Source organism: Camelus dromedarius, chromosome 9 (assembly GCF_036321535.1).
Source record: "Camelus dromedarius isolate mCamDro1 chromosome 9, mCamDro1.pat, whole genome shotgun sequence".
Lineage (NCBI taxonomy): Eukaryota > Metazoa > Chordata > Mammalia > Artiodactyla > Camelidae > Camelus > Camelus dromedarius.
Window position 1 is genome coordinate 43,468,303 of NC_087444.1, and position 15,200 is coordinate 43,483,502.

The 15,200-nt window shown below is 53.3% G+C and overlaps 3 protein-coding genes across 14 annotated transcripts in view; 1 reads left to right on the forward strand and 2 right to left on the reverse strand.

Annotated features, from left to right (window-relative positions):
• The window catches only part of CNOT1 (CCR4-NOT transcription complex subunit 1), a 94,930-nt gene extending 93,367 nt beyond the window's left edge, over positions 1-1,563 (forward strand). For all 7 annotated transcript variants that reach the window (XM_031458336.2, XM_031458339.2, XM_064489106.1 and 4 more), the window contains 2 exons: positions 895-1,029; positions 1,210-1,563. In XM_031458336.2, the coding sequence (XP_031314196.2) occupies positions 895-1,029; positions 1,210-1,288 (214 nt within the window). In that variant the 3' untranslated portion in view covers positions 1,289-1,563. The remainder of the gene's footprint in view (positions 1-894; positions 1,030-1,209) is intronic.
• Positions 1,564-2,500: 937 nt separating this feature from the next.
• On the reverse strand, positions 2,501-6,382 carry SETD6 (SET domain containing 6, protein lysine methyltransferase). Its single transcript, XM_031458343.2, has 9 exons — positions 6,285-6,382; positions 5,968-6,057; positions 5,742-5,886; positions 5,521-5,662; positions 5,206-5,400; positions 4,956-5,076; positions 3,961-4,141; positions 3,650-3,792; positions 2,501-3,468 (listed from the first exon to the last, which is right to left on the reverse strand). Exons 1-9 carry the CDS (start codon positions 6,309-6,311, stop codon positions 3,163-3,165), a joined length of 1,350 nt encoding a protein of 449 aa, XP_031314203.1. The 5' UTR covers positions 6,312-6,382; the 3' UTR covers positions 2,501-3,162.
• Positions 6,383-7,326: 944 nt separating this feature from the next.
• NDRG4 (NDRG family member 4) overlaps positions 7,327-15,200 on the reverse strand; it is a 38,779-nt gene continuing 30,905 nt past the window's right edge. For 4 of the 6 annotated variants that reach the window (XM_064489108.1, XM_031458346.2, XM_031458344.2 and 1 more), the window contains 10 exons: positions 14,711-14,797; positions 14,566-14,622; positions 14,055-14,158; positions 13,218-13,274; positions 13,078-13,129; positions 12,077-12,124; positions 11,866-11,901; positions 11,703-11,754; positions 10,261-10,299; positions 7,327-9,493 (listed from right to left, as the gene is read on the reverse strand). In XM_064489108.1, the coding sequence (XP_064345178.1) occupies positions 9,339-9,493; positions 10,261-10,299; positions 11,703-11,754; positions 11,866-11,901; positions 12,077-12,124; positions 13,078-13,129; positions 13,218-13,274; positions 14,055-14,158; positions 14,566-14,622; positions 14,711-14,797 (687 nt within the window). In that variant the 3' untranslated portion in view covers positions 7,327-9,338. The remainder of the gene's footprint in view (positions 9,494-10,260; positions 10,300-11,702; positions 11,755-11,865; positions 11,902-12,076; positions 12,125-13,077; positions 13,130-13,217; positions 13,275-14,054; positions 14,159-14,565; positions 14,623-14,710; positions 14,798-15,200) is intronic. The other 2 variants (XM_031458345.2, XM_031458351.2) reach the window with 1 other exon arrangement.

The following is a 15,200-nucleotide window of genomic DNA, read 5'->3' on the forward strand; positions in this document are numbered from 1 at the left end:
CCTAACTGTTGCAGATTATTTGGACTGTGTACAGCATTGGAGGTCCAGAAATGGGTACATTCTAGTGAGATGTATACACAAACTTTAAAAACTGGACCAGAGTTCGTAAACTTACCCCTTCACCTCATAGTAGTTTCTGGGTATTAGATACAACATTCCTTAGGTGTATATGCCAAAAATTAACTAGCATTTTATTATTAGATGTTTAGATGATAGTCCCATTTTGTGACTATATATAAAGATGTAGTGAACGTCCTTGTCCTTAAATCTTTATTTTTGTGTTTCATTATGTCCTTAGGGTGAATTTAGAAGTATAGTTGGGGTAGGTCAAAGGATGTGAATATTTAAGCCAGTATTAACTGCCATTCAGAAGAATTGTCCCACCTAGTTATCACATATACTAATAGTATTAGAATTCTTGTTTCCTTTTTGAGGTAGATTTATTTAGAGGAAAATATACTCCATAGACAGAGTGCAGGCCATTTTAGAAGGCAAGAGAAAGGCCATGAGGTGTAGGAGGTTGGGTGCTTAAAGTAGAAGTTGACACACTCCACAGAGTGCAGGCTGTCTCACTCAGAAGGGAGGGCGGCCTCCTATTTACTTGTATTGATTGTGTATTCTTTAAGTGATTACCTTCTGTGTGCCATGTAATCTGACACTATTATCCTTTATCTTAGTCTTCTAGGCTCAGTAATGGGAAGAGGTGGGATTCAAACCCATGTTATGTAATTCTAGGATCTACTTGCTATTATATAAAAGATACTGATCCACCTACCTTTTGTAAAGCTAACAACTTTGTGTGTAGGGAGAAGAGTTAGAAAAAAAGATAATGAAAAAGTAGTCATGAATTTGTATCTCTCTGCATTAACTAATTTTTCTCCTCCCCTTGTCCAGGGTCCTTTTGGAACGGTTGATTGTAAATAGGCCACATCCTTGGGGTCTTCTTATTACCTTCATTGAGTTGATTAAAAATCCAGCATTTAAGTTCTGGAACCATGAGTTTGTACACTGTGCCCCAGAAATTGAAAAGTGAGTTGAAAGTACTGTTTTTAATTGTTTTAAGAATGAGAAAGGAGAATGAAAATTATTTGATAGCCCTAGCTTGGGTGGGTAATTAAGAAGGCAATTAAGTAGCCAAAATTAGTAAGACGCAGGGTTTGCTCAGGCCTGAACTTTGCTCACAGACTTGTAACTGTCTCCATTCTTCAGGTTATTCCAGTCGGTCGCACAGTGCTGCATGGGACAGAAGCAGGCTCAGCAAGTAATGGAAGGGACAGGTGCCAGTTAGGTGGAATCGCATCTCTGTTGTAAATGTGTCAGCCTGGAGGTCCCACTGTACGAGGTTCATAAACTGGCTGAAGATCCTTTCAGCTCTTCCTGACTTTTCCGGCCCTTTGGTTCTCGGTGTCTGCCCCAATTACTGTTTGGGTCAGCTTCCTGTCTATGTGGCCACGTTCCAAAGTTTAAATGCATTTTTTTGACTCTTGGCCAAAATTTAGAAGATGCTGTGAATATCATTTTCAACTTGTGTAAATACATGAAAGAGAAAACCTTTGTCTGGAACTTCTTGGGTTTGTGCAAAATGTGTCCAAGGCAAGTAGGTAAACCGGTACCTGCCCGGCTTATAATTGAAGAGGCTGCTGTTGACATCCATGCACATGTCTGGGGGGCATAGCTCCATGTCTTCTGACATTCCTGGTGTCCCGAAGAATAGCAAGAAAGCCATGTAACTTTTTTTTTTTTTTTTATGTGGATGGGGACCTTGAATATCACCAAGTTGTTTAAAATGTGGATGTGTAGAATTTGGTATGCCAGAGACCATGCAGAGAGATCACAGTTGCGATCTCATGTGTTTCTTCTGTTTTGCCTCTTCCCGAACTCTAAAGCTGGCTCCTGGAAGAGCATCATTTTCTCATTTCTGCTGGAGAAATACCCCGGTGGGCCCTGTGAGACACCTCTTTTTATAAAGGGAAGCCAGACCAGGCCTCAAAGCCCCCCACCCCCACCCCTGTCTAACTTGTAAACTGTGGGGAAAGGAACCAAATACTTTGATTTGCCCTCACCCATTAGCCCAATGAACAGCCATACAGGCTAAGTTGAACAGCAACAAAAAAGTCAAAAGGACCAATACAGCCCCTTTTGTAAGGATTTTGGATGTTTTGTAAATGTATTGGTCCATGTGTTGTATTTTATAGCCTTTCTAGTTCCTGGGCTTTAGCTTCCCTACTTCTTGTATGTGTATGCATACTGTAGTCGAACATTAAAGTCATGACACACGTGTGCGTCCACTGTGCCTTTCTCAGGAGCAGCCAGTGCTGGTGGTGAGGAGGAACGTGGACAGGCCCAGCCCACCCCCTGGGGCCACTGGGAGATACCAGCTTCTGCTCCCAATCTGGCATGTTGGAACAAGGAAGTGATTTTTGTGTAGTGTTTTTCTTTTTCCTTTCCAACAGTGAAACATTGTTGGAGTAAGTTTCTATGGTTAAACAACTTCAAGGTGCCCATTTAAAAATATTCTTTACCTTCATGAGTGTTTTGATACAATTTTTAAAAATAGGTACATATTTAAAACATATCCCATTTATATACCTTACCCTTGTCAAGACTCAAATTTTATGACCAGAGAGGACAAAAAGTTTCAAGATTAAATAAAAATCTTCCATGAGGGCTTGAGTGTCATTGGTGTCTTAAGGGTGAGTTGTGCCATCCAGGCTAAGGAATTAAAACAATTGTTCTGAGTCCCAGTGACATAGCTTATTAAATCCTCTAAAAGGAAACAGTTGTTTAAGAAACAAAGGGAAAGTGACTTGCTCAAAATAGACCTGTATTTGAACCAGGTCAACTTTCAGTCCATGTTACTAACTGCTAGACTACAACAAAACCTATCACTACCACATTCTGCTAACTTTGGTTCAAACCGAGAATAAAAGCTATAAAATTTATTAGTCTTAGTAACAGTAAGCAGTGATTCCCAAGTCTACCGCTTCTGATCCTTAAGCATGTCACGCCTACCTCAGAGTTCATCCTAGACAACTTTGCTACTTTTCCTTGTAATATGAAAAGCAAAGCAAAAGGTCCAAATTTTCCTTCTTTTCAAGCATCGGTGAGTATCAACTTAGAATGAAGTTTTCCTGGACGCTCCTGCAGGCAACAGAGAACCTGCTAACTTGTCAGTTCCAACAACTGGTGTAAGATCATCTTCTGACCGTAACGAACCTGTAAGGCTTGCTGTTCCCTCCAGCTAAGTTTGGCGTAGACCTCCTTATTACTCAGTAAATCTTGTTCAGTTTTTAAGTCTGTGGCATAGGTTTGCAGGGTCAACAAGACACTGTCCCGAAGAAGCTGTCTCCATGATGCTTTGAGTTTGGGGATATTTGTGATTGTCAGGCTGTCCTCTTCCCTTTTATCATCTCCCCATCCATCCTGGTCTTTAAACTCTCTGAACTCCTCAGCAGGCATGCACAGTACCTAGAAGCAACCATGGGGCCCTTTAATTAGGATCTACTACTTGCGTATTTCTGAAATTTAGAGAAGCCAGTCTATCCTGGCCACGTTTAAGTGTTCTCACCCTCCATCCCACCTTTCCTTTCATCTAGTTCTAAATAACTTGAGCTATTTTGAGCATTAAATGGCATGCTCAGCCCTTTACCTTGAGTGTGGTGGTCAGTTCCTCTTCAGTCAGCACCTCCTCCCTCCCAATCACGAAGGCTCCCTCTTCCCCTACCATCTCCAGTTTGCATAAGAAATCCCAGCGTTCATACAGTAGGAGTCTCTCAGCTTCAACTTTTGTTCCTGTAGATAGAAAAGTACTCACATGAGGGTCTCAGTATACCCAAGAGCTCATTTCTCCTGAGTCTTCTACCTAGTCTACAAAAAAAGAGGCAATTGCTACTTGGCAGAGCACCTGGGGCAGGGATGGAGACACACACACCAACATCTGAAGTGTACTGAGACACTCACCCTGTAATGCTGCTTCACGAACTGTCACCATCTGAATGTCAGCTGTGTCATCCGTGTTGTCAGGATATGGTTCAACAAAACCGTACATGTGAATCAGTTGCCAATTAGCCATTTGCCCATAAGTGTTGAAAATCTCATGGCCTTTAGGAATGGGCTGAGTGGCCACCATCCGAAGACAGTTCTGGGGTGGAAGGGAGAAGCTGGGGCCAGGCCCTTTCCAGGCCATCCCCATGAACATTACTTCCCTCCTAGGAGGAGCCTCCAGCAGGTACAGTTCAGTGATGAGACTGATGCTATACCTATCAACATTCTACCTTTAGCTCCTGTTAAAATCCTGCACTGTAAAATGAAAGGGGTGAGACTTGCAAAGGCCAAAGGTCAGCCCAGTGTTTTAGTAGGTGAAACTAGCTCAGTCATCTCCAGCATTTTAAAAGTTGCTAGCTTTTAAAATGAACAAATAAACCTAGATCAAAGTAGGAACAGCAAATAGGGACATGGATTTTAAAATAACAGCCATTTCATAATTTTTAATTCCATAAATAACTGCAACTTTCCTCTTAATAAAGAGAATTAATATAAATACAATCCTAGTATCATCTTAAACCTTTGACCTAACCAACATCCTCTCTCCTGAAAAGTGTTGACACTATGGCTGTCAGACTGCTGTCCACAAGGCCCCAACAATCTTGGTTCACTGGCACTGCACAGAGCAACCAACCTGTAGCATCAAATAAATGATACGCGGTTGACCAGAGGATTAACCCCAACTTTTTTTGGGGTGGGGGGAGCAGCTTTGAAATGTTTTGTGTTCAGACGATTTCAATGAAACATGCAAAGTACAGAGAGGAAAAGCTCACTTCACCTACTCATTTTTAGTATAAGGAGAATGGAGCCTATTTAGCTCAACTGCCAGGCCAGCATTAAGTGACACTGGTTTGAATCAAATGCCCAATCATCAATGCCCCTAAGAACAAGAATGGGAGGGATCCACTCACTGGAGAGTATTCTAGATTGGCATTGTGATTGGCTAAGTGGTTTAGTATGTCTGCAGCAGGCACCATCAAAGGGGAGTTTGGCTCCTTTTCATCCTCCTCTTCCTCCAGTGGTTCCTGAAAGCTGCCAGAGAGAGAAGTTTGCTAAAGCCCAATATAGGGTGAGACGGGGTGGGGTTCACTGTTCTTTCCCCTCTCGTCCCTCAATAGAGCTCTAAAGAAAAGGGTCCTTTTAAAGGCTCTGCTCACTGACCTGTAGGCCATCACAAGGGCCACAAGCTGGTGGTAGAGTTCCAGAGAGCGAACCCTGGGGCTGAACAGATCGGGGTGGGCTTCCATGAAAGGCAGCACGATGGAATAATACTCGCTGCGGATGCTGGCCAAATCTTTCTCCACGGCCTCAGGTACGCCTGTGCCCTGCAGCAATCGCCGGCGCTCCTCCTCTGGCCTGCAGTGACACCCCCACCCAGGTTCTACCGAGACTTGCGTTTGGGACCCCTGGCCCAGAGGCGGGTCGGTTCGAGCCAGGCTACCGTGCTGGCGCTTCCCAGCCCCTCCCGGCTCTCACCAGAACATGGGGTGCTCCAAGCGGCCCAGCTCGGGCCAGAGCGCAAAGTAGGGGCTCCAGGGCGAGGCCGGAGCCTGCAGCTCGTGGAGCAGTGCCAGCAGCAGTGGCACCCAGCCCGACTGGCTCTGCAGCGCACCTCGCTCTGAGGGAGACACAGAGGTTAGGGCCCTGCCGACCCCGCGGGGCCCGCCTCAGTGTCCCACCCCCTCGGGCGTGCCCACCTCGCTCTAGCAGGCCGCTGATTGAGCAGGTGTGCTGGGACAGGACCGCGGCCCGCGGCACCGCGAACAGCAGCTCCCCGGGCTGCACGCTCTCCCGGGCCACCATGCCGTAGCCGGCCACCGTGCCCTGCCGGCTCACCGCCACCTAAGCACAGGGAGCTGCGGGTCACAGATGACCCGCGCCCCCGTCCCCGCCGCGCCCGTCTCCACCCTGCCCCTCACTCACCTTGGGACTCAGCTCCAGCCCCACCCGCCGGCACCAGCTCAGGAAGCCGGCCACCGGGGCCGGATCTTCGCAGCCCGCAGGCCCGGCCACCTGGGGTAAGCAAGCGCAGTGGCGAGGCCCCGCCCAGGGGAGCTCTCTGGGGGCGGAGAAGACTGCGGCGCGCGCGCGGAGAAGGGGCCCGGGTTGGGGGAGGGGAGGCGGGGAGCTGCAAAAGGCCCGCGGGAGGGCGCGGAGCAGGCGCGTGGGACAGCACTGCGGGCTGAGGGGCTGCGAGGCGCCGTGGAGAGGGATAGGCCCGCGCCTCCCCCGCGACTTACCCGCCGGCGCTTCGCCTGGGTCGCCATTGTCCGAGGGCGCTCGGCCCCACGGGTCAGTAGACCCGCGCGGGCGCTTCCGGCATCCAGGGGCTGGACTCTCGGGGGCCGGGCTTATGTCCCCGCCCCGGGACCACGTGACGTTCGTTTCAGCTTCCATGCGGAAGACGAGTTAGGGGTTGCACCTGCTCACGTCATTCTTGCTGAGACCATCCTGAGGCTAGGTGTCCCCAGTTGAGTTTAGAAAACGTGCGGTCGAGTGCAGAAAGACTTGTCCCCTTACCGCCTTGAGCCTGGTCTGAGGCAGGCACAACCCTCCTCAACTTTGGTCTCCGACAGCTGAGACTCCTCGGGGTAGAAGTCCTGGTGAACTGCAAAATCTCATTTCTAGATGCGATGCGAAGGCCTAGAGGCTGGCAGGCTGTGAGCGCGTCCAGGTGGGCCGCTGCCCGCCTTCCAGATCTCGACCCCCTTTTAGCTACAGTCCGTTTTATTTGCTCAATTAGTGCAGTTTGCGCCTGTGTTTCGAAGTGGTGTGGGCAGGGCTCCCAGAGCTAGAATAGACCTCTGTTTTCATCTGCATAGCACATGGTGTTTATTTTTATTTACTTGCTTCTTTATTAGCTGATACACAGCTGGAACTCAGTATCTATTTAGTGGCTGGGGGAATGAAATCAGAAATGGTGGTTAACCATGGGGAAGTAGCATGCCATTAAATTTAAGAAAATGAGGCAGCGAATATAGAGGTTACAGGCTTGGGTTTTGAAGTCAAATAATGCCAAGGCCAGCTCCCAGCTTGGTCTCTAGTTAGGGCAAATTCAGTTTCCTGTGAAACTAAGATAATTAATATTTGCCCTGTAGAATTACTGTAATGATTGGTAAGATAATATGGCAAGATGTGGAAATTCAGAGATGAATGGAAATGCCTGTCTTCACCCTGAACGTTCAGCCCCACCTAAAACCCAAGAAGCACTAGGCTCACCAGCCTCAACATTGTTCTCTTCCCAAAACTTCCCAAGATGGGCATGGCACCACCATACTCAAATTCTTCTTAGTTTCTTTATTAGTTTTTTGGGCACAGTTAACTGTTTCCATGGTGACAAGGGTTTTTATTTGTTTTACATTTTGTCATCTCGAAGTCTCATGACATCAGCCAGCAGAATACACAAAAGTAGGCTCTCCACTTTGTACAAGAGGAAAATAATAAATTCCATTAAAAGTTCACTTTGACAAAGGAAGAGACAACCTCCGATGAAAACCACACGCAGGAGGACCCAATATACATATATATATAGTGTATAGATATTTATAGATATCTCATTTTAAAGTACACAGAAGAAAAAATCCAAGATTCACAGCGCTATCTACAGTAAGAGGATTAATTCTACCAGCTTTTCAAACAGTCACATTCAATATTCAAGAGAAGCACGTGAGTGAACAGAACTGTGGACAGACTAATACCCCACCGGGTTCTAGAACCTAGAGCAGTCTAGAGTAATGGCTTAAGATTATAGAAGAAGATGATGTGTGCAGAGGAAATGTGGATACAGGTCTCCCCTTAGCCCCAGAGCACCTCCCTACACACACATCCCCTCCACAGCCCTGCATTTTTCATTGCTCGCTCCTCTTCTCCTTTTTACTTATTTTGGGGCTTGTGGCAATTAATTTAGGCTCAGAGACAAATGGCTTCTGGTTTCTGGGCCAGGAGATTCTACCTGGTGCGGTTGGAGAATGGGAAGTAGATGGCACAGCCCTGGGCTTCCGGTGGCAGGAGTGTGTAGGGGGGAGCCTTTCCCCTCCGCCTGGCCCTTGTTCACTTCAGGAACTTTTCACTTCCCATCCCAGGACCCAGCAAGCCCCAGCCTAAGCCTGCTCCAACTGGTTAGGATGGTGATGTGGGGCTGTGAAATCCTGCTACTCTGGACCAGTTTTCTCCAAATGAACCCTCTCAGTGATGCCTATGTGCAACATCAGCATAGCTTAACCAGAACTCTCCCTAGAAACGTTTCCAGCAGCCTTAGCCATACTGCTGCTGACTGGGTTGTCCTCCATGGAACCTGGGGCAAAAAAGGGGTCAGCAGGAACTCTCAGCCACCACTGCCTGCTGGCTTCCAAAGGAAGGCACCACGAAGTTCTCAGAGGTGCTCCCAACAGTATCCCAGCCTTTAACCTCAGCTCTAGTCAGTTCCCTATGGAGACAAGAGGACCAGGCGACTTCTGCCACAGGGCCTTGGCTCAGAGATGGGACAGGGACAGGAAGTGGCAGAGTGTGGGCTGGAAGGGACAGTCTGTGAGGTCCTGCCCTCAAGGTCCTCTATGTTCTGTCTTCCTTGGGCAGAGAAACCCCTTTCAGCCCTCACCTGCCTGGCTCTACAGCACCAGGCCTGCCCAGAGAGCACCAGGGAAACGGCTGTCTGGAGGAGCGCCCTCTTGTGGCTACTGTTCAGATGATTGTCACATGTGCTGCAAGACAGAAACAGATGTGCTTGGTGGAGGGGCTGGGAGGGTAAGGGGCCTGCAGAGTTCCAGGGCTTCTGCCTGAGTGCTCTCCACTGCTGTCTCCTGGTTCTCACACCAGTGCCTGAGTTGGACCCCGTGCTCCCTGTCCCAGCAGCCACCACCTCAAAACCCCAACCCATCTTCAAACCTGCCTGCCTGAGCGGGTCAACTCATGCTCTTTCTTTAATCCAGGATGCCATCTGGATCCTGGCCAGAGAAAGACTGAGTCTTTCCTGAGCTAATCTCCTTCCTCCCTAGAACCCTGCCCTGACTGTGCCTGTGCCGTGGGGAGGTGGAAGAGGGACTAAGTCAGCCAAGGTAATGAGGTGAGTGAGAGGACGGGGTGGGGAGGAGTGAGCCCCTCGAACCATCTGGAGACTGTTCTGCTGCAGCATATAAGATGGATCCCCTCATCTTTTTAAACAAAAGAGAAGTAACCCCATTTTCTCCCCTTCACCCTCACAAAAACAAACTAAAGGGAAAATGAGCCTCGCGAGGATGGCAGTGGGACGTCGATGCGGGCTGGGGCAGGTGGGCATCTTCGTGGGACCAAGGGCTTCAGCAGGACACCTCCATGGTGTGGTTGACCTGGCCCAGCCCCTCACTGCTCTCCGAGTGGGTGCAGGCCTGCGGGCGGCTGCCGTCCACCGAGCTGGCGCTGGTGAGGGACGCGGTGCGAGAGCGGGCAAGACGGGTCATGCTGGCCGAGGGCACTGCGGACACAGAGGGCACCAGGGTGAGGACCAGCAGGTGGGGCCGGGCGCCAGCAGGCAAGAAAAGGATTTACACAAGCAAAGCGGCCAGCGAGAACTGTTCCTCTGACAGCACAGAGGTCCATCCCAAGCCAGGGCTGTGCATCTGCTGTGTCAAGCCCAAGGCATGCAACGCCAGCGACGGGGAGTGTGCGACACCTGGCCAGAGCTATGGCCAAAACAGACTAGGAGTTCACTGGGTATCCTTGAGCTGGTGCAAGGATAGGACGTTATTTCCAACTCTGCCTCCCTCAAGAGGACGATGGGGCAGTGGGGGGAGTAAGACCACTTCTACAAAGAAAGACAAGGTGTGTTGGGCTCAAACTGCCCTAAATCCAGTTTCTGCCCTTAATCAGTTTCACAAGCAGGACTTACAGGGAGCAACTTCTACCTTCTTGACCTCAACCAGCCATCTCTCCAAATCAGGCATGGCTTGCCCCTGACCCCAGGGTCTACACCTCTGAGAGCCTGGGCTCTACCTCTGAGAGGTTTTGGTTCCAACTGCCAGAGCTCTGGAAGCCACAGGGCCCATGGCAGCCGAGAAGCAAGACTGATGTAAAACCCAGCCAATCAAGAGCCCTAAATGGGACAGAGCCCACAGAAGAGCAGGACACAAGAAGGTTCTAAACCATGGCAAGATGCGGCCTGGCTGCAGCACTGCACAGAGGAAGGAGCAGGGGGTACTGGGGTGAGGGGTCCATGCATCAGGGGAGGGGCCATGGGGCTACCTGCTCCTCCACTCAGTCTTCGGTCCTTCAAGTATGCAACTAAGAGAGAAGACAGAGCCAGAGGGGCGGGGGTGGGGGAGACAGAACATGGGTGAAGAGGATGTCTGGCAAGGGGACGGTGTTGAGATGGGCCAGAAACGAGGGGACAGGCACAGAGAAGGCTGGGGGTGGGGCCAGAGCCTCAAGGAGCCCTCCCACTCCTGCCCATCTGCCGAAGCAGGGGCCCCAGAAGGAACCACAGCACCAACTGATGTCAGTCTGGCCCTAGAAGCCCCAAGAGCAGGGAGGGAGCACTCATCTCACCCCTGCATCTCTAACCTGGGCTGCGGCACTGGGGGGCTCTTGCCAGCAAAGCCTTTGGGGCCCATACCCTAGTCCCAGTGCCCTCACCATTCCGCTAGGGCTCAGTCTCCCCATGAAAGGAATGGGGGAGGCCTGCACGACCTCCCAAACCCCTCCCAGCTCTTGAGCTGCCTGGTGCTATTTCTCCCGGGGCCCTGAAAATGTGTCCCAGCACCTGACAAGTGCCCACCCACTTGTCCCCACCCGTGTCCACCAGGCCCTCCTGTGCTCAGGGCCCAGCCTCAGAGCCCCTGCTGGGCCTCACTGTTTAGTCTTGGCTTCTCTCTGCCCTACTTCTCCACAGACAGGCCAGCAGGGAGGCCCCAGGCCTCTGGGAATTGGGGATTTCTACTTCTGTCTGGCCTTCCCCACAGGCCTGTCCTAAGGAGGCACAAATTCGGGGAAAGGAAGTTTGCTTCCAGCAGGAAAGCCAGGAGTAAGCAGAGATGTGCGGAATCCCGGAGATAGGGGTGTGTCACCAGCGGGGCGTGTGAGTGCTGGAGGGGCTCAGGAGCAGGGGCTCTCCTCCCTACACAGGTGGAAGTTACGGGGCGGGGACCCAGTTCCACTCAGAGCCCGTCTCCTCAGGGACTTTAGATATGCTACCCCCAGGTTTGGCTGCCTTCAGCTCTCCTAACACCAGATGGCCCCACATGCCCGCCCCAGTCCCCAGACTCCAAGCCTATCGTCCGGTGCCCCAGTGCATCCAGCACCTGTGACAAAGCCCTTCTCAGGTGCTGTAGGCCACGCACAGGGGTGGTGGTGGGGGTGGTGGATGACTTACCTTCAGGCAGGCTTCCCTGGCAGGACTCAGCCTCGGGCTCTGGTCCCCCACCCCATCAGGCCCAGTCCTGCCAGGAGAGGAACCCCAAAGCCTCCCCGACAGGACGGCACAGGAGAGCAGGGCCGGGCCTGGGACGACTGACTTAGAACCTACGTGGAGATGCCCTGGGGGTGCCCAGGCAGGTCGGGTGCGTGTGATTGAGAGTGCCACAGCATCCGGCCCTGGTAACCTGGACCTCCTGCCCACAGGCTGCTCAGACCCAGCTCTCTGCCTGCCCACCCATCTCTGGGGCGGGGCGGGGTGAAGGTACACTTACTGTAGCCCATGCCTTGCAGGAAGTACTTGAAGGCTTCAGTCAACTTCCCGGGCTGCGGGATGGAGGGACAGGCACACACTTTGATTGGCTGTCTGGGATTCTGGTAGTGGGAAGGCTTCCCCCACCCGAGGCCAGGTAAGGGAGGGAGGGCCAAGAGTCTCACCTGTGTGACCTGGGGGAGCCCCCCGGAATCTGCCATCTGCAAAGGAGAGAGGCCGGTGGGCTGAGCAGGGGCCACCTTACACCACACCTTGCCTGTCCCTTGCACACCTGGATGGGATCCCCTGACTGGGCACACTGATCTGCTCCCACCCTGGCTGGGACCCCAGGCAGGCCCCTCCCTGTGGCTGGGTCCATGGTGGGAAGGGCCTCACCTTCAGAAAGGTCGTGGTGGTTGGATCCAGTTTGGAGTTGCACTCCACCTGGGGACAAGGAGCCAGCTTCAGCAGAGTGAGGTGCCCAGGGGTATCAGGGAGCCCCCTAACCCAGTTGCTAAAGCAGGTTGTATCCCCAGAGCTGGGAGGCCCTACTGGGGAGGGAGACAGTGCAGGGGGCAGACATAGGCCAGCACCTCCCTGGGTGCCTTCTGAAAGGCCAAGGCCCTGGGGATCAGGAAGCAGCCCCCTGAGGGCCTGAGACCCTCTACACTACCCGTAACTTTTGGAGGGGGGTAGAGGCTGGGCAGAGTCCTCAAGGGAGCCAGAGCCACCTTGGTGGGAATGGCTGGGAGAGCACCAGGGACCACTGGAGTCGGGCGTTGAGGTGAGGGCGGGCCAAGGTCAGCAGCAGGGGACCCTGGCAGACATAGCCTGCACCCCTGATCCTCTGAGCCCTCAGGCCCAGGGAGAGTGTGGTGGTTTCCGTGCGTCCCTGGGCACTCAGGACCCTCTGGGCTAATGGGGACATGAAACTCCCAGGCTGCCTGCTCTCAGAGTTCCAACAGGAGAAGTGACATGTGCTCCCCAAATGGAATGGGTACACGTGGAGGTCAAAGGGAGATCACTGCTGTGCTCAGGAATTATTTCATAACGAATGAGTCAAATTTTAGAGTAAAGAGAGATCTTAGTCTCTGGGCCTGAAATGGGTTGAGACTGAGGTGAGGCTGCACTGCTGGTGGGTGGGGAGGGGGGCCAGCAGGAGGCCTGGCCCTGGCCCCAGCTCCCTCCTGTCTCCAGGCCTCCCTCGCCTGAAAGATGGGGGTTGCAGCAGGTGGAGGTGAATGACCAGGTGGTGGGGAAGTCGGATGAGAAGCCCACCATCCAGTGCCCACCCCTGAGGCTTCCCTGGGTTGGGCCAAGAATTGGCTCTGCTGGCCAGAAGCCAATGCCCCCCTTCCTCCTGCCTCCCACCTGCACCAGGGCAGTCCCTCACTCACCACCCCATCCTCAGCAGGGGCGTTATCCCCGACCACCAGCATCACTGGGCAGCTGCAGACACAGAGGGAAAAAGAGGGCTGTCTGGCCCTGGGTACTGCAGGGGGCGGTGCAAAGGTGGGTGGTGGCGGGGGGCACTCACCGGAGCGTCTTGGCATTGGGCACCATTCCAGGCCGGTTAATGTCCAGGTCTCTGCGGCTGCGGGGAGGGGCAGAAGCAGACGTGAGCATCCCAGGACTGGATCCTGGGGCCGGGCATGGGGGAGCGTCCCCACGCCTGACACTGCTCTTTCAGCCATACTCCATCCCTCCACCGTCCCTGGAGGCACCAGGCTGGCCCCACATTTGGGGTGTATGCTCTAAACAAAGCCTCACAGATGCCATTGGTAAATCTGGGAGACAGGGACCTGTTCTGTATAAATTGGGGCCTTAGGGCTCCCCACATGTGTGACTTCTTCCCAGGCCCCCAGCTCATGTCACCTGGGCCCTCACACTGGCCTCTTAGCCTCCGAAGTGCACCAACCTCCACCTGTGCTGGGGGGTCCTGGGCCTTAGAGGGAGGCAGGGCCTGGGCCTCTCTTTTCTCCAAAGTTTCTCCAGCACTGGGCACACAGCAGGTGCTTAATAAATATTTGTAAAAGAAAAAGAAGGGAGGGCAGGCCAATGGGGGGCCCTGGTACTCCCCTGCTGAGCAACCCCAAAGGGGCTCCCCAGAGCACTTCATCCAGCCTCCTCCCCATTTACAGACCTCAGCACTGAGGCTCAGGGTTGTAGGGGCAGGCGTGCGCCCACACCCCCACTGCTCCCCCGGCAGTGCCCAGGGGAGGAGGAGTGGAGGAGCCCTCAAGGGGTGTGACCCCAGGCACTGGGAGAGTGTGTGGCCGTCCTGCCTGCTTCCTCCTGTGGGGCACCTCTACCAGGGGGCCCCAACGGCTTGAGCGCTTCCTCCTGCTGCCAGCTGGGCCCCACGTGCCCACACCTGTTGTACATGTTCCAGAAGAGCTGCAGGTTGGCCTGGTTCACCACGTTCCCGATCTGCTGCCGGTAGCTCTGCACCAACTCTGTGTTGCTCACCAGCTCCTCCTGGGCCCCGGGAGGACAGGCGGGGCGCACGGAAGGGAGCCAACAGACACGGACGGGCTCAGAGCAGGCATCGTGGCTGGAGCAGCCCCTGCCCCACCCCCAGTGATGAGGGGAGAGGGGGTGGGGGGAAGAGTGTGGGGGTGCCAACAACCCCAGGTGAGGAGGGGTCCTCTCCTCACTCTGTCTTAGATGCCGTGGTCCTGCGGCTGACCACAGGGTACGGGTTGGGGCAGGTCAGATGCCACGTAACCCCGCCACCCTCTTCCTCCTGCCCAGCTAGGAGGGGGTTGAAGCCCTGGTACCCCTGAGCGGGGGCAGAACCAGGCCCTTCAGGAGCTGCCTGAGGCGCCTGGAGACCCCCAGCCCGGCCACCCCTGCTCCTGCATGAGGACACCCTACCCCCTTACCTGGCTGAAGAGGTGGGATAGCACCATGTCGGGTAAAGTGCTGGTCAGGCCAGAGAGCTGCGGGCCGGGGCAGAGGCCGGCGTCAGTGCCGCCGCGCACCCCAGCCCGCGACAGGACGGCCCCGGTCCAGGCAGACCCCGCTCACCTTGGTGGCGGCCCAGTCGATCCAGCCTTTGCCATTGGGGTCGATGTTCATCAGCACCAGCCCCTCCACTAGGTCGGGGAAGATGAGCTATCACGACAGGGAGACAGGGCTGGGGGGCGGGGACCTGGACGAGGTGCAGGGAGGCCCAGTCTTCCCACCAAGAAAACTGAAATTCCAGCCCTGCCTATCTCACAGGCGGCGGGGAGGGTCCGAGGAGAAGGGAATGCTCTGTAAGGGCTTCAGGGTGCATGATGACCAGATGCCTTCAGCTGGGGATTCGCCCGGGCGGCTCTTCCAGCTACCCTGCTCGGCCTCTTCCCCACCTGGACCCTTTCAAAATTCTTTGATTTGTTTTCAATCTATGCCCATGTCACTGTTTTCCACCCTTTAATGTATCTTTGAAGATGCCACTGTTGCAAAACTGAGAATTAACCATCTTCCATAAAATATCTTGTTTGCTTTCATAGAAAAAGCCCTGGTGATGTTGAGA

Coding starts and splice junctions, on each gene's coding strand:
- SETD6 (XM_031458343.2), bottom strand. CDS start 6,311: ATGGCGACCCAGGCGAAGCGCCGGCGG. Junction 5,663..5,741: donor CAGCGGCCTGCTAGAGCGAG/GTGGGCACGCCC, acceptor TGTCTCCCTCAG/AGCGAGGTGCGCTGCAGAGC. Junction 4,142..4,955: donor CCAATCTAGAATACTCTCCA/GTGAGTGGATCC, acceptor CTTCCACCCCAG/AACTGTCTTCGGATGGTGGC.